Here is a 25,227-nt window from a genome sequence, read left to right as displayed (position 1 = left end):
ATGTAATGCAATCTGTCTTTGCTGAGACCACAGTTGAGGGCAGTTGATATAAAACATATTAGTTTGCATTAGCCACCCACAAGTAGGTAGGTACCATCCATGGCTCAGATGACACTTGTTAAACTGGGAGAGCCTGACGGTGTCTCTGGGCCCTTACTTCAAGTAAAGATCAAGTAAGGACTTCAAGTCCTGCTTCAAGTTGTTCAACAACATCTAGGCAATAAGCACATGTAAACATATTAAAATTTATGTAATGTTTAAGTGTTTATATTTTGGCTGCCTGTGTTTCCTCTGGTAAAGACATGCATTTTAAGTGTTATTAAATCAAAGTAAATAATAATTTGAAAATATTCCATATGATACTATGTGTATCTATGTTGTTTTATTGTTATGTTCCCTGTCTAATCACTATTCTATTTGCTGCAATAGAGTCATTCCATGCTCTGCTACCTCCATTTTATGTTTATACTAATACTCTATTTAAATTTGCAGGAATCGATGCAAATTCTACAACTACGTTGTAAATAATAATCAAGAAAACTCCATCAGATTAAGGCATTATGAACTATGTTGGTCACAGCAGAGAAGCTATGCTCATTTTACAGTGATAATTTGCAGGGATTTCTCACTATTTCTCTGACATTAGTAGAGATCTTTTCCTCTAAAGGAAGTGATAAAATTCAGGGTCCAATTGCATTGGCAGGAGTCAAGGACAATGTAACTGCATCCTGCATTTTATCACTCCTTATGTTTGTGTGGCATTAAAAAAACACAGAAACCACAGAAAAAGATAGCAGTCTTAACTGAGAACTGTGGTTGTTACCAACACACCTTCAAAAAAAACACAGTGTTGTCTGAAATAGTAAAACCATGAGGTGAAAGTTTTTGGCCAATAAAAGAGATTTAAATTATTGGAATGTACTATAAGGATTGCCATCTAACTAGACACAACATTTAAACCACAGCTATCATGGTTATACCTGGTAACTTTAAATGCCTTGAAGGTATTGGGATATGACATACATATACAAGTGTATATATATACACCTATATATATATGTATATATACATTTACATCTATCTATATACATACAAATTCATATGATAGAAGATTATCTTATGAAATGCTTTAAAAACACACACACAACATTAAAATTCTATACACATTTCTGCCAGACTTCCATATCCCAATTAATCCTGTGGTATGGATCAAATTCTAAGTTGTTAGCTACACAGAAGATAGTTCATCTCTTATTAATATATTGTCTTCTTCAATTCAGTCACAACCTATTCACTGACTTCATTAGAGGAATGGTTAATCATGGCAAGAATAACCTCTTACAGAGAAATAGATTGTTTTAACAAAATTGTGCTTTTCTCCCAGTTTTATTCTTAGACAAGAAAGATTTAATTAGTTTGGATTTTCCCCTCTTCTATTCCAACTGCTCTTGTGATTTGGTTAAAAATTACTATTGACTCATCAAACATAGCCATAGTGGGATGGTTATTGACTTGTCAAACATAGCTAGTGCTCTCCTTTGATTAAATTATGATCTTTCTAAGTTATAATTAACTTAGTAGAAAATATACTTTATAGGAAAAGATCCCTCAGGGAATATCTAAACAAATATTTATGCAACCAGTTGAGATACCATTTAGCTTGCTTTTGTGGTCAGATGCCAAGTTATTTTTATATCTCTGACACTTAGTTAGTCTCACTCATTTTAAGCATAGTCTGCACCATGGCTGAAAACACTCAATCAATAGCATAGCAATATGGACTTAATGGGCATGCTCAAGTGTTACTTCCTGAGAAGAAACTTTTCCTAACACCCAGCCTAAACCTTCCCTGACCCATCTCCATGTTGTTCCCTCAGGTCCTGTCGCTGTCCCCAGAGAGCAGAGCTCAGCACCTGTCCCCTCTGTTCCCCTCGTGAGGGAGCTGCAGGTCACCATGAGACCTCCCCTCAGCCTGCTCTGCTCTGGGCTGAACAAACCAAGGGACCTTAGCTGCTCCTCATACGTTTTCCCCTCTAGACCCTTCACCATCTTCATAGTTCTCCTCTGAACACTCTCTGATAGTTTTATGTCCTTTTTATACTGTGGTGCCCGAAACTGCATTTAGTACTTGAGATGAGGCCGCACCAGCACAGAGCAGAGCAGGACAATCCCTCCCTTGACCAGCTAGCAATGCTGTGCCTGATGCACCCCAGGGTATGGTTGGGCCTTTTGGCTGTCAGGACACACTGCTGACTCAGAATCAACTTGTTGAACAAAATCCTCACATCCTCCTCTGCAGGGCTGTTGTCCAGCCTTCAGCTTTTCATGCCCCAGTCTGTACGTACAGCCAGGGTTGCCCCATCACAGATGCAGAATCCAGCACTTGCTCTTGTTAAACTTTGTTAGTGATTGCCTAGCACCATAATTTGTAAAGATTTCTCTGCAAGGCCTTTCCACCCTTGAAGGAGCTCCTCCCAATTTAGTGTACATACGTAAACTTACTCAGTATACATTCAAGTGATAAACCGAAGTGATTTATGGAAAACATTAAAGAAAAAGGGCCCAGAAATTGAGCCCTGGAGAACCGCACTAGTGACTAGGATCACTAGTGGAGATTAAAGCCACCTAGGATGTGTGTGTGAGCCCAGTCAGTGCTCAAATGCAAACACAACTACTTTTCCAACAGACTCAAAAATAATTAGATACAATTACCTTTTCTCATGGCTGAATTCTGGTAGGTTTTACCTACCTGACTCACATGATCAAATTCTAACAGAGAGCCAAAGACCTGAATACCTTTGAAGAAGAATTTATAATGTTATGGTTTTTTGTTTGTTTGTTTGTTTGTTTTGTTTATTCTCGCATAGATCCACACAGCCTAATACGTTAAGTCTATCCTTTGAAGCCTGCAGCAAAATCTTTGATGGGTTGCAGTGCATTTTACACCGAGTACATTTGAACAATCCCCTGGGAATATGTGAACACAGTGCAACTTCAAAAGCAATAAGGGCAGGAGAAGAATGTCTGCCATGGATAAAATCTAATAACATTGGGGTCAGTAATACTCTGTGAAAAGAAAAACTGATTTCTCCTAAGGCTAAGTGGCAGTGGAAACATCATACAGCACAAAATTAGTCTGAAATGTGGCAGTTCCAAATAAGTATTGCTGTATCTCAGAATCAATAAGCAAAGTGTAAAAGCACCTCAATGAGGTTGTAGAATAAACCGTTACATTCATTGTAGAGTTGCTACTATGCAGCTTCCAACAAAAGCCTGGATCAAACTGGCAGTACAGCAGTTTTCACTCTCCAGTTTCTGTGATTTGTGCGGTGAAGACAGAACAGTTGCAATGCTAGAGGTACGTATGCATGATGAAGAAAGTTTTTGATAGTTATCTGTATTATAACCTCCCACAAGGGTTTGTATGCAATCATCACAGCAGGAGCTTGGTGACTAGTCAACAGTGTCCTCAACAACAGAACATCACTTTTAAGAACAGAGCTGAATCATATCAGCAAAACTTCTGTCTGATTCATGTAGATTTAAGCCTGATTCTCGGAGACTATTATTCTCTAATGGTACTCACTTAGCATGGACTTTATGTGCATGAACATTTATAAGGTTGGATCCAAAATTAATATGCATTGGTTTAAATCATTTTCTTTGAGGTCTGGGTCCCCAAGCTGTATATTTATACCTTGGAACAAAACAACAAAAGTTACTTCTTTAACCTGATCAGGGTTCAACAGGAATATAGTTTGCAAGTCATACCTGCTAAAATTTAAAATATCACAGGATCACATAATTGATGAGGTGGGAAGGTGTTTTGGAAACTGATGAGTCCAACCCTCATGCTCAAAGCAAGGTCAGTGAGAGCAAGTTGCTCAGGGCCACATAGTTGAGATTTGAGTATCTTTGTATCTTCAGGGATAGAAGCTTCACAATCTCTGTGCAACTGTACTGGGTCTGGCTGGGATGTTAACTTTCCCTGCAGCAGCCCATACAGTGCTGTGCTCTGCACTTGTAGCTAGAACAGCAGTGGTATCACACCGGTGTTGTGTCTGCTGCTGACTAGTGCTGGCACAGCATCAGGACTCTCTCTGACCCTCCTAGGGGGTGGGCAAAAAGTGAGAAAGAAACATCACCAGGGCAGCTGACCTAAACCAACCAGAGGGATATTCCATACCATATGATGTCACACTCAGCAATAAAAGGTGGAAAAAGGAAGAAGAGGGGAGGGGTGGGCTCTCGTTGTGAAGACATCTGTCCTCCTCCCGAACACCGGCTGCGTGCGTTGAGGCCCTGCTTCAAGGATGTGGTCAAGCATCGCTCATTTGTGGGAAGTAGAGAGTAATTTCTTTTCCTCTGCACTTCCACATAGCCTTTACTTGTTTTGTTTAGTTATTCCCTTTCCCCCTCCCGCTTCCCCTTTCCCTTTTTTCCCTTTAGTTGAATTGTTTAATTAATAATAATATTTCCTTAATTATATATATATATATATATTTCTCTTTAATTAAATCATCCTTATCTCAACCCGTGAGTTGTTCTTTCCTTTACTTCTTCCCCTCCTCATCTGAGGAGGGGGAGTGAGAGAGCGGTTGTGGTGTTCAACTGCCTAGCACGGTAAAACCACCACAGCAACCTATTCCAATGTTTGACCACAGTCACAGAAACAAAACAAACAAACAAACAAACAAACAAAAACACTTTTTTCTTTCTTCTGTTTAAACAGAATCTCCATCTTCATCTGCCTTCTTCTTTACTCCCTCTTTCTCTCTCTTTACTCCCCGTTTCAGGTATTTATGCACACTAAGACTTCTCTTCCTTAGGTTCAAGTCCCAGATCTCTTGGTCTTTTCTCAATGCTCCAAACACTTAAACTTTGTAGTTCTTTGCCAGACTTAGTCCTCCTTGTTTCTCTTGTACTAGAGAGACCAGCACTGGACACAGCATTCCAGGTGTATCTCATCAGTGCTAATTACAGGGGAAATATCACCTGCCCAATGCATCCCAGGATGCTGTTGGCTTCCTTTGCTGCAAGAGACCATCACTGGCTTGGCTTAGGTTCAACTCAGTAGCTGCCAAGACCACTAGGTCTTACTCTACAAAGTTCCTTTCCAACTGGTAATCCACCAGCATGCTTGTGGTTATTCCTCTCCAGGCACAGAATTTGGCATTTCCCCTTGAACTTCATGAGATTCATCTCTGCTCAGTTCTCCAGCCCACTGAAGTCCCCCTGAATGGCACCAGACACATTTGGTGTATCAATCACTTTGTATCATCTTCACAGTTGCAGAGGGTGCAACCTGTCCCATCACTTTTCCTTTGCTCTAAGTATCCTGAGCTCCACCCTCTCGTGGTCACTACAGCCAAAGCTACCCCCAGGTTTCACATCTACATATAGGTATTCCTTGTTTGTAAGCACGAGGTTCAGCAGTGAAACTTCCCTTATCAGCTCCTCAGTCATCTGTGTCAGGAAGTTACCATCAATGCATTCCAGAAACCTTCTGCATAGCTCATGCCCTGTTGGTCTGTCCAGGCAGCAGATACTGGGGTGCCTAAAAGGCTCCATAAGGATCAGAGCCTGCAAACCTAAGGCTCTTTCCAGGTGCCCGAGGAAGGGCAAAATATGTAAGACTATTTCTAATACCAAGGAAAATAAAAGATATTCAGAAATAAATTCAGTTTAAGGAACCAGTCCATCTAGATTATTTAGGTCATTATGGATTAGCAACATTACAGTAGTTGACAATCATAAAAGAAATCGAGCAATTTATTCATGCAACACTGTCAGCTGCAATATTCTTTGCTTCATTTGTTTCTTGCTGTAACTGTTTCAGAAGGGATGGTGCACAGCAAAGCCCCCAAGAGAGCTTTACTGTACTAGAATATACAGTACAATGGTATTTGGTAAGAAATATCAGATGTCCAGAGGGCCTGATTCTGTGTGGTCCACAGTATCTCATTGAAGACATGAAATATCCACAGTGCCTTGTAGTCACAGAAATTTGAGACCTGTGGGTGTCTCAAAAGAAGAGCTCAGAGGCTTTTAAGAGCTGACTGATATGTTGAATGAATCAGATTATTGGAGCAATGGTTTTATAGAATAGTTCATATTGCAGTCAAGTAAGATTCATGCTACAGTGTTAGTACATTTTATGTCTGGAGAGGCTGAAATGCAGGCAGGCACAAGGAGATGCTTAATTAGGAAACTGCTGCTCATGAAGGTGGGCAGTAGTGTGGGGGCTCTAAAACCCTACAGTATGTCAGACAGTATCTGTGCAAGATGTCACTATGGTAATGGACACATGCAGAAATGGTAAGGAATCACATGCAGTCAGGTCTTCAACAGTCCCCTTCCTCTGATATTTCTGTCCTGCGTTTCTCTTTCTAGTGACTCTCTGTGGCAGGCTACAAAAAGGATTGCTAAACCCTTCGACAGCCAAAAGATCACATCCTTAAGCATTTTCATATCAAGGCTCCATTCAAGTGAGTCTTTCTTCTCAGGTAAAATTAAACACTACGGACTCAGGTGATGAAGAGTGGGGAAACTGATATCCTCAGGTCTCACCTCAGCTGCAGATGCTGCTACATCCAGCACACAAGAACTACGGGGAAGTGAGCAGTGACTTCAGCTAGCTTGTTTTACAGCATCTAGCACAAGATGCATTTCACAGAAACTAATGGATAAAATGGCATAAAAGTTGCCTCACTGGTGACAGGAACAACATACCCTTGACTGCCAAAACAAGTTGACAGGAACGGAAGTGCTAGTGGGGATATGTGGAAACTTACAAATCCCAAAGTTATCCACTTGTCTTTTGTGGAGTTATGGGCAGCTTTTCTTGTCACTTCTGTGTTGTCTTGAGTGTGTCTGTTCACCATCACTCTGGGATGCATGTGCTGTTAGTTTCCTCTTCCTGAGGCCACATTGGCAGTTTTTGTAAAGAAACTATTGATCCAAACATATGAAAATTATAAACACCAGTCTTGAAAACACCTGTAAAGACACAGTTGTGCAAAGCAGACAGCACCAAGGGCAATTTTCAACATATTTCTGGTATGCTTAATAAGTTCTGCTGAACCACAGGCATCTGTCTACCTGAACAAGGAGGGCAGATCCTGACCTCTTACTCATTCAGACTGATGTTTGGTGGCCTGAGTCTCAATGTAATTCGTGACATCATCTCACATGGCTCACTGTAAGTAACATCTGCCTAAGAATAAAGTGCCTGAAAATTACAGACAGTTCCTGAACTACCATCCTGGTTTCTTTCTTCCAGTGACAACTTAATATTTACAGAAATTCACCCCAGCGTATTGAAAAGTTTTCCATGGTTACTCAAAATTCACAATCACAGATGGACACTGGTACCCCATCATTACTGTTGCTTACTGTGTCTTATCAGAGACTAACCCCCAATGTTCAGATGTAAGAGCATGATATGCAAATGAAATGCAACAGGAGTTATGACCCAGTTTTGAGAATTTCTAAATAAGCAGCAATCTCTCCTCCAATTCTGATTGCAGAGATGCAAAGACATATTGAAATGCGCACCTATTACCTTTTGGGGACACATCCCATTGCCATTCACAGGCAAGACTGAAACATTATTGCTGCTTTCAAGAGAAAGGTCAAGAAAAAAGGAATTGCTTTATACTTGTAGAGATGAGGGTTGTTTTTCTTAAGTAAAAAAAAAAAAAGAAAAAGAAAAAAAGGGGGGAGAGGGGTTTCGTTCCCCATTTTCTTCCTAAGAAAGTATAATGATTCTGGACATTTTTACACAGAAATGTTAGTCCCTATTGCTAACTAAATATATATATATAATAACTTATTGAAGCACATAATAAATGTATTTCCACAGCATTTCACTGGCATGAGGAGCTAAACCTCAGATCTGATTATATGCCCATACTGTCCTCATTTAGAATAGCATTCATTAATAGCATAGCAAAGCCCAGAAACCTTTCCCATTGGTTCTTCACCAGAATCAAGATCTCATTCTTCATTAAGGTGACCAAAAAGCATATTGTTTCTCCAAGCATAATGTCTCCTTCCTTCTCACAGGCATGGAAATGATCCGTTCTGACTGAAGACTTTTCCTTACTTCGTGTGGTGATGATGTTGCTCTAACAGCCAAATACTGCCCTCATGTAGCCCACACATACCAGTTGCAACACATTGCCACAAATGTCAAACATCAAGAAAAGCCACATCCTGCTCAAAGCAAGCATTTCTTATAAAAGCAATGGGCATTTTTACCAAATGAGAGATTTAATAGAGTGGTCTCTTCACATGAGAGACAGATCTTCACCTGATATGTACCAGTCAGGCTACATCAAAATTTCTGCTCCAAAAACCTCCCTTTGCTTTTGGACTGAGGTGGAACATGAAGGTTTGCATGATCCTCCAAGAGCAGAACCAGACACTGAGCTGACCATAAGGAGGGACAGAACTCCTGCCTTGGCCGCGTCAGACAATGTGGTTGCACCTTTCTCAGTCTACCACAAGGAAATGGAATCTTAAAGGTTTTAGTACAATGGGATTTAGAACAAAGCCATGGTTTGGGAAATTTAGATATATCTTTTTGCAGCACAGATACACATTCCTTTAATCTTGCTCACCACAATCTTGCTGCTTCTTCAAGAGGTCTTCCCTTCACCAGTCTCACTCATGCTCCAGGAAAGAAGCAACTCATGTGTCCTTCTAGAAGGAGCCACCTAAACCCAAAATAGCAACTAGGAGTCCATTTTACTTCCTATTGTGCAAAGGCAATACTTTGAAAAGAAAATAAGACACAATAAAAGTTTTTACAAAAGCAGCACTAGGTTTTTACTCCTACCACCTTCTATTATTCATTATTTAGCCTACTCTCCAGAACAGTGCTTCAGTGCTCAACAAGAAAGGTTCCTCCTGTGTGGTGAACACAGCTCGGGCTCTGGATAGTGGCCAGACCTAGTCCTGAAAACCTTATCGCAACAGGCAAGACAAGCAAAGGTTAGAGATAAGGAGAGGAAAGTAATATTGTATCAATCTCAGTCCATCTGATGAAGGGTTTCCAGACCATGATGTTTGGCTGCATTCTGAACTGCAAAAAGGAGAGAAAAAAAATCTTTTCTGTTTATGTATAAAAGTAATGCCAGGACATGCTGCTGAGCAGATAAATCTTCATGCATTTATCAAATCTTCTCCCTTTTTGTGGCTTTTTATGAACACATTATGAAATAAGAAAAAGTTATTAAGTAATTCAGAAATGCCAGCTTTTTACATTTTTTACCACTTTTATCCCATTTTCAGCACTCTTTTTCAAACAAAAGAAACCATATCCATTTTGAAAGTAATTTTACTGATTAGAGACCTGTCCTTTCCACTGGTAACCAGGCTGATAGCTATGTTTCTTAGGTTAATCTATAATTTATGTAAGAGGGCCACCACCTGACATGGCAGAGCCAACATTTCTTTTCTTTGTGGAAGTGCAATTGCAGAGAAGGGTGTTGGCGAATTACAAGGTAAACGTGAGCTTTGCCATACAGGATCAAAACACCACACAAGTTAATGCTCAGGAATGGGGCTGCATTTGGAGTCCTGTAGCTGAACTCTTAAGCCAGAGATTTTGTAATAATTAACATTGCTTCACTGTAAGCAGCAGAACAGCAAAGCTCAATGCAAGATCTATAGGGGGGAAACTGATTTTATTTTAAAACATACAGCAACACTCTCACACCCACTTTTCACAAGTGCCATGATATATGTTCAAATAGCTTGTATACTTATTTCCAAATAAACCTGAGTGTTCTGGCCAAGTTGCCGAAGCAATGGGAAGGGAAAGGCATGCCAGCCACCCAGACTTCATCATCTTCTCATCCTTCTTTGGCTAGCTTTTAGCTGCTGGTTTTGGATGACTCTTTCTTGTACTGTTTAGGATCTGACAATGGTTGTGTGTGATCCTTGGCCTCTCCATTCTGTCCCACCTCTGTCAGGCCCTGGCACAGGCTGCCCAGAGAAGCTGTTCATGCCCCATCCCTGGAGGTGCTCAAATGGCAGGGGGTTGGGACTGGCTGGGCCTTAAGGTCCCTTCCAACCCAAACCGTTCTGTGATTCTATAATTTGCCTATCAAAGTATCATTTTTTTTTTTTTTTTTTTTTCCCCGATGCTACTGCAGAAAAGGATTTGATCTTCTTGCCATCATCTCTTAATAGCATAAATGGGTGATCTGTGAAAATAAATAAATAAATAAATAAAAGCCCCTTCGTTTAGGTTGCTCTTTGTTACCTGTCCTGGGTGTCCTGATAGACTTCATACAGATATGCTGGAAACGTATCATAAAGTACTTTCAACCCATGTGCCTGGCCATCAGCGCTTGCCTTCCTTACAGCTCATCCCCTCCTGTCCCTTCTGGTGTTTCCACACCCAGCCAGTTCCATTCCTTTTCCATTTAGAGCAGTTTTTATGCTGCTATTACAAATCTCTGCAATTCAAATGGTTAAGAGAAATAACATTAAGTTTTGCTTTGCCAGCATCTTTAATTAAAAAAGAAAAAAATGAACCTCTCAATGTCACAGCTGAAAAATCAGCCCCCAGCAGTCAGAAAGATGCAATCACCCTATTTCTACTTCTTTCCTCAGGGCAGCACATACAGAAAATACATACATTCTGTGCAAAACAAAAACATTACATTTGTTATATTTTATTACACCACTGTAGAATTTTATGTATTTGATTTGGCCTTTTAGTCAACTTCTTGTAATTGATTTCCCCCCACCCACACAAATGGATGCTGTTTCCCTGCAGTTATTATCCTGCAGAAAAATTAAACCTGTGCATATAATCCCAAGGTTAATAGAGGGCTTCAGGAAAGGAGGGAGAAACATAACTGAGTGATAAAATTCACATCCTCGACAACCTCATTAATGTCAGATTTAGAAGGAAATCCTTGTGCACAGTGACAATACAGTACAGACTGCAGACTTAGTCCCCCTATCTACAAATGTTCAGCTTTTGAGTATACCTATTTATGCCTGAACAGTTACAGTTTGAGGAGAGATGTTCCCAAAATAGGACCAGAGTTTTAAGTGGGCTCAAGAGATTTAGCAAATCTGCAGTGCAGGAACGGGGCTCACAAAGGGGCTGGGAGCAAGAAGAGCAAAAAAGTGAGCCAAAATGCAGGAGAGTGGTTTGGGCATCCTGGTTTCCAGGTGAAGTAGAAGCCTTCAAGGGGTCAGATGAGTGAAAACATCTTAAGGAATCCCATGTACACTCCAGACCAAACATCCTATTTATCTTGGCTAAACATTACCAGAACAGTAGAAGAGACCACCATTTTATATTACGTTATTGTCACAAGTGTTGAAGCAGCAAAGAGAGTACTGGAAAACATAATTAAATAAGTGTTTTGTTTTGTCATTTTTTGTTTTTAATATACAGATTTTATGTATTTTATTTCCTTTGATAAATATAACCATAAGGATTTTGTACAGTCAGTTAACTTTTTGGGAAATTTTTCCCTTACTACACACATAGCACCAAGTTTGGAATTGTTGGACATTTAAGAATGTACAATATTTTCCAAACTACTGAAATCCTCCTAAGGCAAAGACATCACTTTTAATAACTTTAGTGATCACTTTTAATAACTTTGGCGCTTATGACTGTACTTAAAATTTATCACCTGTGGTATTGCCAAAATGCTATAAGCCCTTCTACACAACCCTTATAAATATTATCTGAGTATTTAATGAGGTAACCCAGAGGTCCAAAGGATCAATTCAAATGTAAAATTGTGTACATGTCATGAAGTGCAAATAGCAAAATTTGCTGGGGGAAGGAAGAGCTAAGCTATCATCCTAGGAAGATGTTACCACGAGAAAGATTCATTTAGCTGGTGCATCTCGTGCTAATTGGCATCGGCAGGATGAAGTATGTCAATCCAAATGAAGTGATTAGGAATAATTGGCAGAAATATATGTTAGAGTCTTTCCTCTTACAGATACAGAAAAATTCTGCATATATATAATTTGTTCCACAGTAGCCTGCAAAGAAAGGCTTCAACATCCCCCCTATTCTGCCCCACCTGATATTCAGAGACCTGACAAAAACTGATGCTCTGTTACTTTTGTGGTCGCTATTAATTTCCCAGATGCCCTTAAATGTTCTGTGGTGTTGTTTTTTTTTTTTTTAAAAAAAAAAAAAAAAAACAAAAAAAAAAACGCACACACATACATGCTCACATGCTGCTTCAGCCTACAGTCGCTTCTAGAAACCATAGCAACCAGCATAGAAACCTCAGCTTGCTTGAACTGCATGCACTGACACTTTCTTCTGATCACACAGTACGCCCTGGGTCTCAGCCAAGAAGGGTGCAAGCCTTTTTGCTTAAAACTTACTGTTCAGAAGGGGTAGGCGAGTACATATTATTATTTCATACTGCAGTCAAAGCCTCTACCTCTTTTTTTGGCTATCATGTGATGCCCATAACATTCAGAATATGGAAAGGATTTATTAAAAAAAAAAAAAAAATGCTTGGGCTCCCCTCGAGTCACTGGTTCAAAATGAGTTCAACTCTACTTTTAAAAGGCAGCTAAATATACATCTACATGCATAATGCATGTGGTGGGGGAAAACAGAGTTAGTTGTGAACCTGTTTTGGTAGCACCCAAGGGCTTCCTGACCTATCTCATACCCTTCATTCTACAACTCAAGTGCTGTTTTGCTCTCTACAGCATTGGTGCAAATGTCAGCATTAGTAAGGCTTTGCTGTGACACTCAGCAAGGATGGGCATCTCCACACCTGTGATCTGAGCACCCCTCCATTAACACACGAACAGGCCAAGATGACTATTTACCCAGCTTTGATGCTGCAGATACCATGAGCAAATCTTTGCCCTCCATTTCTGCATCCAGAATTTGGGTCTTCAACACATTTACCCTACTCCTGCAATACCCCAGGGTTCCCACAGTCACTGGCAGGTCCTAGACACCCCCAAAAAACTTTTTTGTCACTCATTTGTGCAACCACTGCACCCCAGTCCTGGGATGCTCCAGAAATTACTCTCCTGAAAATTCTGGAGGCCACACAATTTCTGATGCTATTTCATCCCAATGTAAGTCAGCCCCAGATATATATTCTCTATCACCGCTAATGATCTTGAGCAGAATTAAATAATCCCCATCTATTGAGTAAAAGTGAAATCAGTGATAGATTTCATGTTAAGGGAAATTAGCATATCCTAGTGATACTGGGGGGCCCCCCCCCCCAACGAAATGCGTTTTTTGAATGATTTGGTGGAAGAAGTCACACTAAGTCATACTATGGCATTTGGAAGGGAAGGGAATGACCATCAAGAATGAGAAAGTAAAAACTGGAAATCTTGGTAAAGGAAACTGTTTTGCAGACTGAAACTACTAAAAATATCTGGTTTGTTACTCCATCTTTTTTATTCTCAGAGAAGAATCATTTATCCCTTGTTTTTAATATAAAAATTGAGAAAAAAAATACTTGTCAAAATTCTCCTAACGACATCCTTGCAGCTGTTCAATTAACAATACCTACAAACTCATTTTAATTACACCTTGGAAGACAAATAGTTGAGAAATATAAATTAATGTCCTCAGAGGTCACAGGAAGTCTCGCCTTAGCAAAAGAACCTTTTAAAGCATTCCAGTGGTCTTAGCTCTTTACAAACCAGTTCTTAAGCCCCCAGCAATGATGGAGAAAAGAGCAACAGATGAGAACATAGCTCCCTTAAAAAAAAAAAAAAAAAAAAACTATTAATGTATAATAATCTCTCAGACTTGCTTGCTATTTTAATAAAGTCCACTGGTGCACATTGTGTTTTTTCCTTTCTTCCCAATGGACCCTTGGACCAATAAAGCTAAAAATTCTCGATCCCAATTTTAGCAGTTTGAATAAATCTAGAAAAAAGTCTTTTCAGTCATTTTACACGCAGCTTATAGCATCAAGTTACACTGACAACTTGGTAAGCTAGGAGTCACCATGCATTTCAAGTCCTCAGATCCCAATAAGGAGTCATGATGGTCTGGCCAGGTCACCTTAATAAGCTACCTACCACATTTCCCTGAGCAGTTCTTGTGCCAGGGAAATGCTCAAACTAGAAAATTACCCAGCTCCAGAGATGCCCTTGAAAAGATTTTAAGGATTTGCTATACTTGCTGTTTGTTGAACAGCTATAGTTTGTCCTCTGTATGTAACCAATTTCAAAACTGATTTTTTCTCTCTCTGCTGGGCTGATGATCAATTCCGTTTCGCCTATATTTATTAACCATGGTATTATCTATAAACTTTGCTTTGGTAAGTTAGATACTTGTTCACTGCAAGACCTATTTGTCAATTGTGTTTATTTCCCCATTTCGAGCTACTTCCAGGTAGAAGTGTTACAAACTACAGTCTCTTAGAAAATGTGAATTGGAGTTGCAAAGTCCTGTGCCTCTTCATTTTGTCTATTTTGTGGATAGCAGCGTATTTGCAGTCTTCTGTACTGCGAGCCAAGCTTACCCAACACTTCTCTATTTCTGAGGACCTGGAAGGATACCAGAAGGATTTGCTCTTTGCAACCCAGGATAGGAAACTGTGCCATAGTCACTGTTACAAAAAGGTTTATCAGCTCCTGCAGTTACATTTCTTTTGGTCACTAGGAAGAAAAATCTCTGTTTTTCAGCATCTGGCTCCATATGTTCTTTCTGTGCTCAGCCTCACAATCCCAAATAAAAGTTCCAAATATGTCATGTTGGCCACATAGCCAGCTCCATCAGGCTGATTGCTTGACATTTCTCTGTGCAACTTTGAAATACAGAAAACAGGGACATTCACACACTGCAGTCAGCCAGAGGCAAAGAAGTACATCTGATGACAGTTGTTGGGGGCAGCGATGGTGATAGACAGCTCTGAGAACTCCTCCATCCTCAAGTTAGCAACAGTGCAGCTGTCACACAGAAGCATTGACAGGCATATATACACAGGACAGACACAGGAATTTCTAACAGAAGAAGATATAGTATTTTTTAAAACATATGTAGCTAACATTAATAAAGGTATGCTGAACAGCAAGTCTTTATATTAGTAATGCTACAAGTGTTAGCAGTAGTTTGGTGATAACGAGTCAATTAAGATCCCATTTTCTAATGGCTGATCCACTGTAAAACTAGTAAGAATGACCTAGCTTTTTTTTTTTTTTTTATCTGTTCTCAAGCTAATATCCTTGATAAATACTAGAGATATTAAAGAAATCCAAGATCCTAGCACATCCATGCAAAGCCGTAACTTCAGGAAGATACTTGACATTCAAAAGGCATTATACCTGTGTAGTGAAACTACAGGCATTCACAGGTGACAGAACAAACCTGCAGATTACCTATACATAGAAGACCATCGTCTGTACATCATAGGGGTATACCTGTGTCAACATGGCTGCATACATACAGAAAAGTTGTCATCCAAATTAGGTCAAGCTGTATAGCTGTAACACCAATATAGCAGTCAGCACGCTTCTGTCATTGCAGTGCAGCCAGTATTGTCTTCCATAATGACAGCACAGGCAACAATTTTTCATTCCTGATTGCTTTGTTTCAAGCAATTTTCAGCTTTAGTTTTATTACTGTAATTCAAATCAATCCCTGCTTACAGGTTGTTGGGTGACCTACTGAGAGTTGTTTATCAGCACATGAACTATCACACCACTTCATTATGCATGGTAACACAGCAGACACAAACCATGAATAGATTGCTCGGGGAAAGCTGTGCCCCTGCCATCCCTCTCCCAGTTCCACAAAAGGGGAAAGGAGCGCAGTATTGCCTCCCCCACCCCTGCAACATTTTTCCCAGGGAACGCACTGGTATGGGAGGAAATAGGAAGAGAACACAAAAGAAAATGTATGCATGGTTGTGTGTTTCAGGCAACTAGTTGTGTGGGAGAACTACATATCCTCCTGGTGTAATGCACCCCCTACCACAGCATTAAGTCATTACAGGACATGGCCCAGTTTTGCAGCAGTATCATATAATCCAAGTGGAAATGAATTAGTTGAAAGTGCCCTGCTCTTCCCTCCCACTCGCCTCAGCTAGTAAGATCCAATGGACAGTATAAACTATTCTTGAGAATCTCATTAACATAGTTTGATACTTTTTGGCAGGGAGGTTCAAAAAGAACAGCCAAAAACACAAAGCCATTCTTCCCGTCTGTCAGTAAAAGCAAATTTGAGTCAAGCAGTTCTTGAAGTAAAAGGGAAGTTTTTCCACCTAAGTTAAATGAAACATTTTGATGACAAACAGATAACCAATACATTTATAAAGCTCACCATGCCCTTAAAAAGGAAAAAAAGGATGTATTATATGTATATAAGTATATACATACACACACATATAAAAATACTGGTTTGGTCATTAGTTGTTGAGTTGTTGTAGCAGATTACCAAAGTTATCTTCTACTCAATAAACAAGATCTCCTCACCTGTAAGCCACTCATATCTACTGATGGGAACAGCAAAGACCAGTACTGCAATAACTAAGTACTGTTGCTAAGTTTCATCTAGAAAGAAATGGCTCATTCCAAGCGTTGCAACCCCCTCCTCAATGCCATTCTTCTACCCTGTATATTTAAAGTTAATAAGGCAGAGATGAACAGAGATTACTGGGGCACTAGCCATTTTACTGAACAAGTTGTCCCTTATCCACAGCAAGGACTACCAGGCTCCTGGACAGTCTTGCTTGGTATTGCCAACCTTGCGTTGCTTGTGTGATTTTTAGTTCATCTCTCCTCTCATCCTCCTTCTCCATCAGTTTACATCCTGCTAAAGGATCAAGGTCTTGATTAGTTCAAAACTTAAGATAGGTCACAGAAATAAAGAACTAACTAATTCCACAAGTACAAACTCCTATAGGAATGGGGTATTTTTTATTGAACTTTGAGATGATCAATTGCAAAGCACAGCAGTAAAATCTAGAACTGGAACATTTAGTAACAGCCCAAAACATAGAATTGATTTTTGTCATAAGGATTTAACTTGCAGCTTTTGCAGGACACTTAAAGCTTTAGAATTTCCATTTAATCAAAGAAATTGCCCACTCTCTCCCCAGTGCACACTTAAGTTCTAAATTGCAGTGACTTCATGATTTCTGAGAAATAAGGCACTACAGTGTCCTTTCAGAGTAGCTGCAGATTATCATAGCAGTTGCTTCCCTCTGACATCTGAAGTGCAAGATTGTCCATGGAAGAAAATGCAAGTGGTGACTGAAATAAAAAAGTTTATCTAATGACGAATAGCCATCACCACTGTTAGCAAAATGGCAATTGCATTCTAGGTGATCTACTGTCAGATTCCAGACAGGAAGCCTACAATACACACAGAAGAGCTTACAGTATTCATACTCTCACCCACGAAAACTTTTATCTGTTCTGGAAAATTTTATTAAAACTCTCCCGTTTAAGCTAAGGTACAGATTTCAATCATAGTCTTTTAAAAAAACACAATGGTATGTTCTTATGGCCGGGGATTTGCTTCTCAGACAAAGGCACTGAATGAACACTTCTGCATTTATAGTTTTGGGATAGGAGTTGCAGCCACTGCGATGCTTTCAATTGCACATTCATCCATGCCACGGCGGATTCTGAAGTAACCATCTTCTCCCCATGAGGTGCCCCAACTGTTCTTGACAATCCAGAATTTCTCACCACTTTTTGGGTCTTTACCGTAGCCCACCAGCAAGACAGCATGATTAGTCAGTTCAAAAGGGTTGAAGTCATCCTTCAGTCCCGTGTGATGGTAGATTCCCTCTTTATAAAGCATGAAATCATCATAAACTTCAAAGGCAACAGCCATTGGCCCACCCAGAACGAGCTCGAGTTTCATCAGGGCTTCATTGCAGCCTCCATAGAAACCACCAACATAGTGGTACTCAGAAGTGTAGTAGTGATAGCAGCTACGCTTGAACAGGCATGGAGAATCTTGGGCTGTGTAAGGGAAGCAGTCCTCTTCCACCACACCAAAGTCTTGGACGTATTTCCCAGCAATGAGGTATGGGAAACCACCATCACAACCTACACAAAAAACATCTGCTTAATTCCCTTGTAGAGTTATTTGATGTAGGAGAATTTCCTACTCAAATCTTGGAACACTTACGGATTACAGTATCGAACACAAGCTGCAGTGACTCTGATAATACTAGTATTCCAGTTACATATAGCTATCTTTCTAAAGCACACAAAATAATATTCAGAGCACATTGGAGCTGTAATGGGAACAGAAATGCATGGACCACCTCCTCATCCATTTGCTCCTGACACCCCATCAGGAACAGCAGTTAGTTACATGCTGTAAAAAAGCTGTCATATACTGGGTACTATCCTTTCTTTGGAAATCTGAAGTCTTAGTTATTGCTTTTGCTCATCTCCCCCTCCTCGTATGTTCCTTCTCTCTGAATATGCTTTTAGGATATTTGGTTCCTCTTTCTAGGCATGCCTTGCAACCTAGATATGTTTTCTGCCCTGTTCCTTCAATCTCTGTTCTCCATCTCTCAGGCAGATCTACTTAAAATCCAATAACATCCTTAGAGTGGGGCCATGAACTCTTGGTTCAATGCCACTTCTATGCAAGGTGGGCTGACAACTCTAGAATATTTAAACTTTCAAAACAAGTACTAAAATATAGTCTGCCAGGTGACTTGATTCTGTTATCAAAATAACAGGTCACAGAAAGGTGTGGAAATTATGAATATACTTCTGCAGGGTCATTATTATTGCAAGTTAACTTCGTATACACTAGTGTACTTACCCTGAGAATATTGGCTGCAAGACACAACCTGTTGGGGACTAAAGATTGGTTTCTGAGTGTTATTTGTGAGGATACGTATTCTTGCTTCCAGCATGCCCATGGAGGCAAACGCATAACAGCTACCACATGAGGCTGAGGAGAGAAACAAACAAACAAAAAAAAAACATGAAGAGCAGACAGTAACATAAACAAGGTGAGTCACCTGCATTCGGGTATTGCTATTACTGGAGTGCACTGAGAAGAGTCAAAACCTACAAGACTGTCTTAGGGTGATTAGAAGTTGAACACTGATAGCACAAGTACTTTAAATATACATTTAGCTATTAAACATGTAAGCAGTTCTGTTCAAAACACTTTTAGAAACTTTTAAAGGAGCACTGAGTTTATTCCAGAATAAGAGATGATATATTGCTCCTGAGTACTTTTCAGCAGTATCATTTAACATCCATGCTATTCACACAGAATGCAGTTACAGAGACCATGTTACAGCAGAGAAGGCTCACAACCTATTGCCTCAGACTATAACCCTTTATGTTGCATATTTGCTAAGGGACAGTGAACTATTTTAAGTGAATATTGATATTGTTCTAGATTATTTCAGCCTATCCCTGTTTTTAATGCTGTAACTTTCTGTTAAAAGTATTCCACCTCTAGAACTACCCATAAAATAACTCACTTTGGAGAGTCTAGTGGTATAAATACTGGGTTTGATATAATGGATTCATCCCATTCCCCTCACTTCCCAAGGACATGTAATTGTACGCTGGCTTTTCAGAGACACTTACATCTCCCTTCTGTTGCCTGGCAGAGAGCTAAATCACCCTAACTTTGTATCAAAATTTAGTATTGCTTCTAGTTTTAGGCCTCTTCACTCCCTAGAAACTTTCTGTAACACATTAAAAGCCTTTGGAAGTAGAATAACAAGCATCACACAGAAGGACAATTACTTGGATGAGGTCCTATTTTATCTACTGATTGTCACCAAGGTGCCCGATTTCCTTTTGTTTTCTGACAGTAGGAAAGTCAAGTACTGCAGAGCTATGAAAAGGAAGGAGGCATGAGGAACAAAACAAAATACTTTTTCCTGAACTGTGTAGGTGTGTAAAAGCAGAGCTATTACAAAAGCAAGACTTTGAAATTGCACCTTCATTCAGTTAGATGCATCTCTGAGGAAAAGGGGCAAAAATCAGCCTGAACAAGAATGCTTGTTGCCCAGCAGGGCTAACTGAAGCAGTGAAAGGTGCCTCCCACTCATTGTACAGTCACAGCATACAAGATGGGCTGTGCTGCAGAAAACTGTTTTATTTTTAGCATACTTTGCACACCAAATGCAGTTATTTCAACCTGAAAGTCTGTAGGGGCAGTTACTTTTTTAAAACAAACAAACAAACAAAAAAAACTGTTACCACAGGGGTATTTATGAGGCTCTTAATGTGAAAACTATACTATCAGCAGAGTCAACGTAGCTGCAAGAGTAGCTGCTTTACTGAGGCTTTCTAGAAATTCTCTTCCATAGTCAACTAAAGCTTCAGCCATATCAGATTCCACTCAGTCAACATGAAGGGTTGTTACACGATGAGGGGTAAGAAGGGTACCTAGTGAAAAATCAGTTGACCAGGCTTTCCATGTACTTGGATCTGCAGAAAAAAAGCTTACAGAAACTTGTAGAAACTGGAACTCTAAAGCCAACAAAATCTGTACATTTCCCTCCTCTCCCCCCAGTAAATTTGATAAACAATGACAGGGCTATCCTCTAGAAGACAAGTTTCTTGGCTGAAAGAGGCCATTAATGCTCTATAAGCAACCCGGTAAGTCAGCTTTGACTATACAGTAGGGATGCTACCATCTTAGCAGTAAGTATTACAATATGAGACAATTCCAGTTACACGAAACCTGCCACATCTTGAGGAATTATACAAAGAATGCACAAGCCTTTCTACGCTTTTGCTACCTGGCAGAATTTGGCAGAAGAACTAAGCCATAAACCAAGTACCAGTAATTTAAGTAGCACTAGCATGGTGGTGGGGAATATATTCTGTTCCCCTAAAAGCTGTAACTGGTAACTACCAGCATATGCAAATTTGTTTGTAAATACAGGAAAAGGACATATTAACTTAGTCCACACTTGGTTCCTAATGTATAGGTATCTAATTAAGAGGCAGAAAAGGTATCTTGCATCACAATGCTGCCTATAGAAGAATACCATTTTAGTATGTTTAAAACACTGTTTTTCCACAGGTATTATATATCTATCAGCATATATAATTTTCATATCAACCAACAGCTCTTCTTTCAACTAGCCATTTAAGTTACTCCTAAAGTTAACACAGTGATACGATTTTCATGGATTTATTCATTAAAGCTGTGTGCTAATTTGCCATCAGAAAGAATTAAGTAAAGAATTAAACATACATCAGTTCTGTCAGCATGTAGAAAGCCATGACTGTGACTATCTGGACAAGTCTTGACAGCTGTCCTTATGCAGAGCACTATGGTTGTCTGCTTTCACTCCAGCAAAAGACCCTGTTGTTTGGATAACAGCACTGCCACCACTAGAACTTTATATTTTGGAGAAGCGTTGTTACCCAGGACTCTATCCAGTTTCCACAAGTTATTCATAGGAAAGATGCCATCGATCAACTACAAGACACTAAAACAGCTGGATAAGATCTTGTTAACAGCAGAGTATATCTAGAGGAGCTCTAGAGCATTTCTTTTTTTTTTTTTTTTTTTTTTACCTTGATTCCGAACAGGGCTGACATAATTGACACCATTGACATTTCTCCAGTCCCAGGATTCTGGTAAGCCCGCAACTTTTTTGAGTAACTCAGGTGTTAGAGGTGCTGGCTTTGGTCTAAAAAAGAAAAAAAAAAAAAAAAAGAAAAAAAAAGAGAATATACTTCTGAGTAACATATCACAGTAGGTAAGGAAACGATCATGTAACACTGTTGTCATCTTCCAGCTTCTACTCGTTGCTTAGTTTCACACTAAGTGATTTGAAATAGTCTCCATCTATGCTGAGTGGGCGTCAATCTCAAACGATTAGTTTCAGCAGGATACAAGACCTACTCAAATCCCTCCCAGAGTGAACTGTATTATGAAGCATCTACAAATTGGTTGAGTCAAACGCTTTTGAACTAATCAGAAGCGCCAAGGTAACTCTCAGCAACCATAGCAATGTAGTTCTGCAACACCTATTTGATCTCTGTTCTACAACCAGGTATGCAGAATCTCTATCTACAGAGGGTGCCTCGCCTCGGCAGCATGCATTGACAGCAACTACAGACTGTTTAATTGCAGACACGGTGTAATGGCTTACATCAACACTTCAATAACTGCAGTCCCACTTGCCCAAGAGACTTCCCTGGAGCAAGTTTTTACTGTGACTATTAAAGCAGCTCTAAGTGCTGCTTGTCCTCATTTACCACTTGCAGCCAAGTGATGCTCATGTATCAGCAAGCCAAGAGCTTCCTGCATTCGGCATTCACAACCTGATGCTTGTCCCATAAGTCGTGCGTCAAGTGCCATTCTCAAACACCAGGCACTTCTGAAAGCATTAGCAGGACAAAACCACTGTCATAGGACTGCATGGTGCAACAGTTTCCGAAGAGGTTTTTGTATTTAATACCACCTACAAGGAAACTTCTGTCTACAAATGACATCATGATCATCTGCACAATCCTCCCATGTAACTCAATTATTGTATTGTATGACCTTCTTTGAAAAACATACAATTGACACAGCTTGGAAGAATCAGTAGCATTCTACCCACAGCAGTATCAAAGTGGAAAATGCAAAAATATAAAGGTAAAATGGCCAAAGGGAAACTGTGTATCAAAGAACTCTAGTTCTCACATTAATGCATGATATAAAGGAGGACCATGCATCCATTCTTATTGCAACTCTGTCACGTGACCTTCAAGACCTTAAATATACTCACAAGGCTACTTCATTGAAACAGAGAAATCACTACACTCCCAGCAGGGAGTACCCTGGCTGCTGGCAAGGCAAGTTGCCAAAATAACCAAGAAATTCCCTCTGAAAAACTTTATTATTCGTGTTTAGTAATTCGTGTTTTTAATTGCAATTATGAACTATCAGAACCAGGAAGACTGTCATAAACAGGCTCAAGGCTATGGCAAACTACTGATGGGTAGAAAGGTGTGTGAGATTGCAGCTAACACCGTCCCCACTTCTCTGTGGATATGAACACACTAGCAAGTTACTGGATAAGATTAAAGGGTGGGTAACCCCATTTGTCACAACTTCTTGAGACAACAGATGCTAAGAATAGTCATTCAAATGGTGAAATATGTTGGCACTCCATGACAGTGAGATGAAGGGCTTGAAACATTAAACATCTAACTACAACCCAAAACCCAGCTAGGAAAGGTGAAGATAAATACAAGCAGATTTTTAGGAAGCCGTGGATGTAGCTTTATGAGAAAGCAAAAGGTTGCAGTACCTTGAAGTCCTGGAATAGAGACCCCCAGCTCTCCTAGTTAGCTCTTCCAGGGCAAAATTCTCATACTCCTTGTATCTTGTTGCTCTCCATGACTTCTGTTGAGTGTTGATAGCATTTACAAAGTCAAAGTTGTGCACATAGCGTCTGCTTGAAAGTCTGCAAACAACAAATGAAACAGCACAATAGGAAAAGGACTAGGATTGAAATTTAAGAACATTCTCCAAACTAAATATGGAGAAGGCTCTAATTCTGGAAGAGTCTTCTGCTACTTATTAATACAGAGATACGCAATCATTGGATCACAACAAGGTTTCTGAAATTTAAGGCAGCCTATAATTGGCAGGATACAACCATCTCTTTCAGACATGCCAGTTTTGTAATTGGGCTTCAACAGTAACTGCAGGAAAACACAGACTGAAGGAGCGTCTGTGTGATATGACAGGCACAGCCTGTCCGTCTTTGTACATTCAAAGTTCATTCCAACATTATCACTGGCATTAGCTTCATCCCCAGCCACAGAAATGATCCATATGATTTCTACTGAAACCTGAAGCATACCAAATGTTTTATCCAATAAAAGGTCACTTATCTGTTGCTTACCTTCCTTGGGGTTTCTGCAGAGGTAGGTAGTTTACATGAACGTCTGAGAGAGATGAAGAAATCTTCTGTCCACTGAAGCAAGCCCAATTGTGGCCAAGTACATCATGTACCCAGCCTGGTAGAGTCTCATTACAGTAGCTGGTTACCTTCTGGCCTTCTTTTTTATACTGTAATGTGAAGAGGTTATGTTGTGTTAAACACATGCACTTGCTAGCATACCAATAGTCCCTACCCACCCAGCTGCTTTCTGTTCTGTTTCAGAGGAAGTGATCCAACATTCTAGACCAACTCACATCATGTTTGATTTCAAAAGAAAGCATCAAGAGAACATTAACTTTATATAGAAAGTATAACAGACATCCTAACATTTATCCTTCTGTTCACGGCCCCTGAGAATTCTTGAACCACAATTGTATCTAGTCAAAAGTAACCCTAGACTGCTGCAAGTGTTAGAAGAAACCAAGACTCATGGTAGCCTGAAAAGTAAAGGCAGGGAGAATGGCAGGTTTCCTCACATAGTAACGTCTCAGGGCAAATTAGAGCATTTCTCTTTTAAAAGTCACAACTGAAGGTGGGACATCTTGCAACTGCTTGAAGTCTGAGCTGCAGTGAAAGAACATGAAGAACCAGTTTCACCTGAGCTATCAAAATAAGACAATAAGAAAAGGATGATCCACTGAGTGCAACACAATAGGAACTGGGGGGTGAGGAGAGTGCTACTAAAGCATGAAGTCCCAAGTCCTAACACTTCCTTATCCTGCCATGGGTCTTCATTCCACCACTGAAGAATAATGAATGAATAATAATAAATGAAGAATAATAAATGAACCTATTCAGTGAAGTACATCTGCATATAACACCTACAACTAACATGCTATCCAGCTGCATGAAGAGTTTCCTAAATTTGCAATTCTTTCACAGTAGAATGCCTTTTTAGGGGGGAAGAGGGGTGGGGATGGGCAGTCTTCTAAGGTTTATCCTCAAGGTGCAAGTCTATTTTGTATTAAGTTACACAGGAACTTGGAAATTCATACTACAAAAGCTTTACCTTTACTTTTCTAATCATCGATTACTTCAATGAAATCCAAGTTTCCTAATCCAAGGAGACTTCATTAAATCCCATCCTGTTCAAATGTCATATGTACACATGGTATATGGATTTGGAGCTGTATTTCAGCAAAATGCTGGTCAGCCTCTTCAGTGAAAAAGATGGTGGCTTAGAGCAATGGAAATGCCTCAAGATAGACCACAGAGCAAGTCTGTGCACTGGGAAGTTTGTGACTATGACAGTCCTATAGGAAAACTGAAGAAGACAATGAAATAATTAAGTCTATCAACCAGAAGATAATTAAAGGTTTTAATCTTCTGACTGTTTTAG

At 39.8% G+C, this 25,227-nt stretch overlaps 1 protein-coding gene and 3 long non-coding RNA genes across 5 annotated transcripts in view; 1 reads left to right on the top strand and 3 right to left on the bottom strand.

Annotated features, from left to right (window-relative positions):
• The first annotated feature begins 13,037 nt into the window (after positions 1 to 13,037).
• Positions 13,038 to 25,227, top strand: part of LOC118168737 — a 20,330-nt gene continuing 8,140 nt past the window's right edge. Inside the window, exons 1-2 of the long non-coding RNA XR_004751766.1 lie at positions 13,038 to 13,230; positions 22,792 to 22,795. This is a non-coding gene — a long non-coding RNA (uncharacterized LOC118168737). The remainder of the gene's footprint in view (positions 13,231 to 22,791; positions 22,796 to 25,227) is intronic.
• CTSC (cathepsin C) overlaps positions 16,883 to 25,227 on the bottom strand; it is a 24,629-nt gene continuing 16,284 nt past the window's right edge. For both annotated transcript variants that reach the window (XM_035329239.1, XM_035329229.1), the window contains exons 3-7: positions 23,850 to 24,016; positions 23,250 to 23,405; positions 21,523 to 21,638; positions 18,785 to 18,916; positions 16,883 to 18,051 (exon numbers count right to left, since the gene is read on the bottom strand). In XM_035329239.1, coding sequence (XP_035185130.1) covers positions 17,549 to 18,051; positions 18,785 to 18,916; positions 21,523 to 21,638; positions 23,250 to 23,405; positions 23,850 to 24,016 — 1,074 coding nt within the window. In that variant the 3' untranslated portion in view covers positions 16,883 to 17,548. The remainder of the gene's footprint in view (positions 18,052 to 18,784; positions 18,917 to 21,522; positions 21,639 to 23,249; positions 23,406 to 23,849; positions 24,017 to 25,227) is intronic.
• The window catches only part of LOC118168752, an 8,675-nt gene continuing 7,471 nt past the window's right edge, over positions 24,024 to 25,227 (bottom strand). Inside the window, exons 2-3 of the long non-coding RNA XR_004751775.1 lie at positions 24,373 to 24,374; positions 24,024 to 24,183 (exon numbers count right to left, since the gene is read on the bottom strand). This is a non-coding gene — a long non-coding RNA (uncharacterized LOC118168752). The remainder of the gene's footprint in view (positions 24,184 to 24,372; positions 24,375 to 25,227) is intronic.
• The window catches only part of LOC118168754, a 5,298-nt gene continuing 4,888 nt past the window's right edge, over positions 24,818 to 25,227 (bottom strand). The window contains exon 2 of the long non-coding RNA XR_004751777.1: positions 24,818 to 25,084. This is a non-coding gene — a long non-coding RNA (uncharacterized LOC118168754). The remainder of the gene's footprint in view (positions 25,085 to 25,227) is intronic.

Source organism: Oxyura jamaicensis, chromosome 1, assembly GCF_011077185.1.
Source record: "Oxyura jamaicensis isolate SHBP4307 breed ruddy duck chromosome 1, BPBGC_Ojam_1.0, whole genome shotgun sequence".
NCBI classification, from domain to species: domain Eukaryota; kingdom Metazoa; phylum Chordata; class Aves; order Anseriformes; family Anatidae; genus Oxyura; species Oxyura jamaicensis.
This window is presented reverse-complemented; position numbering and strand designations above follow the sequence as displayed.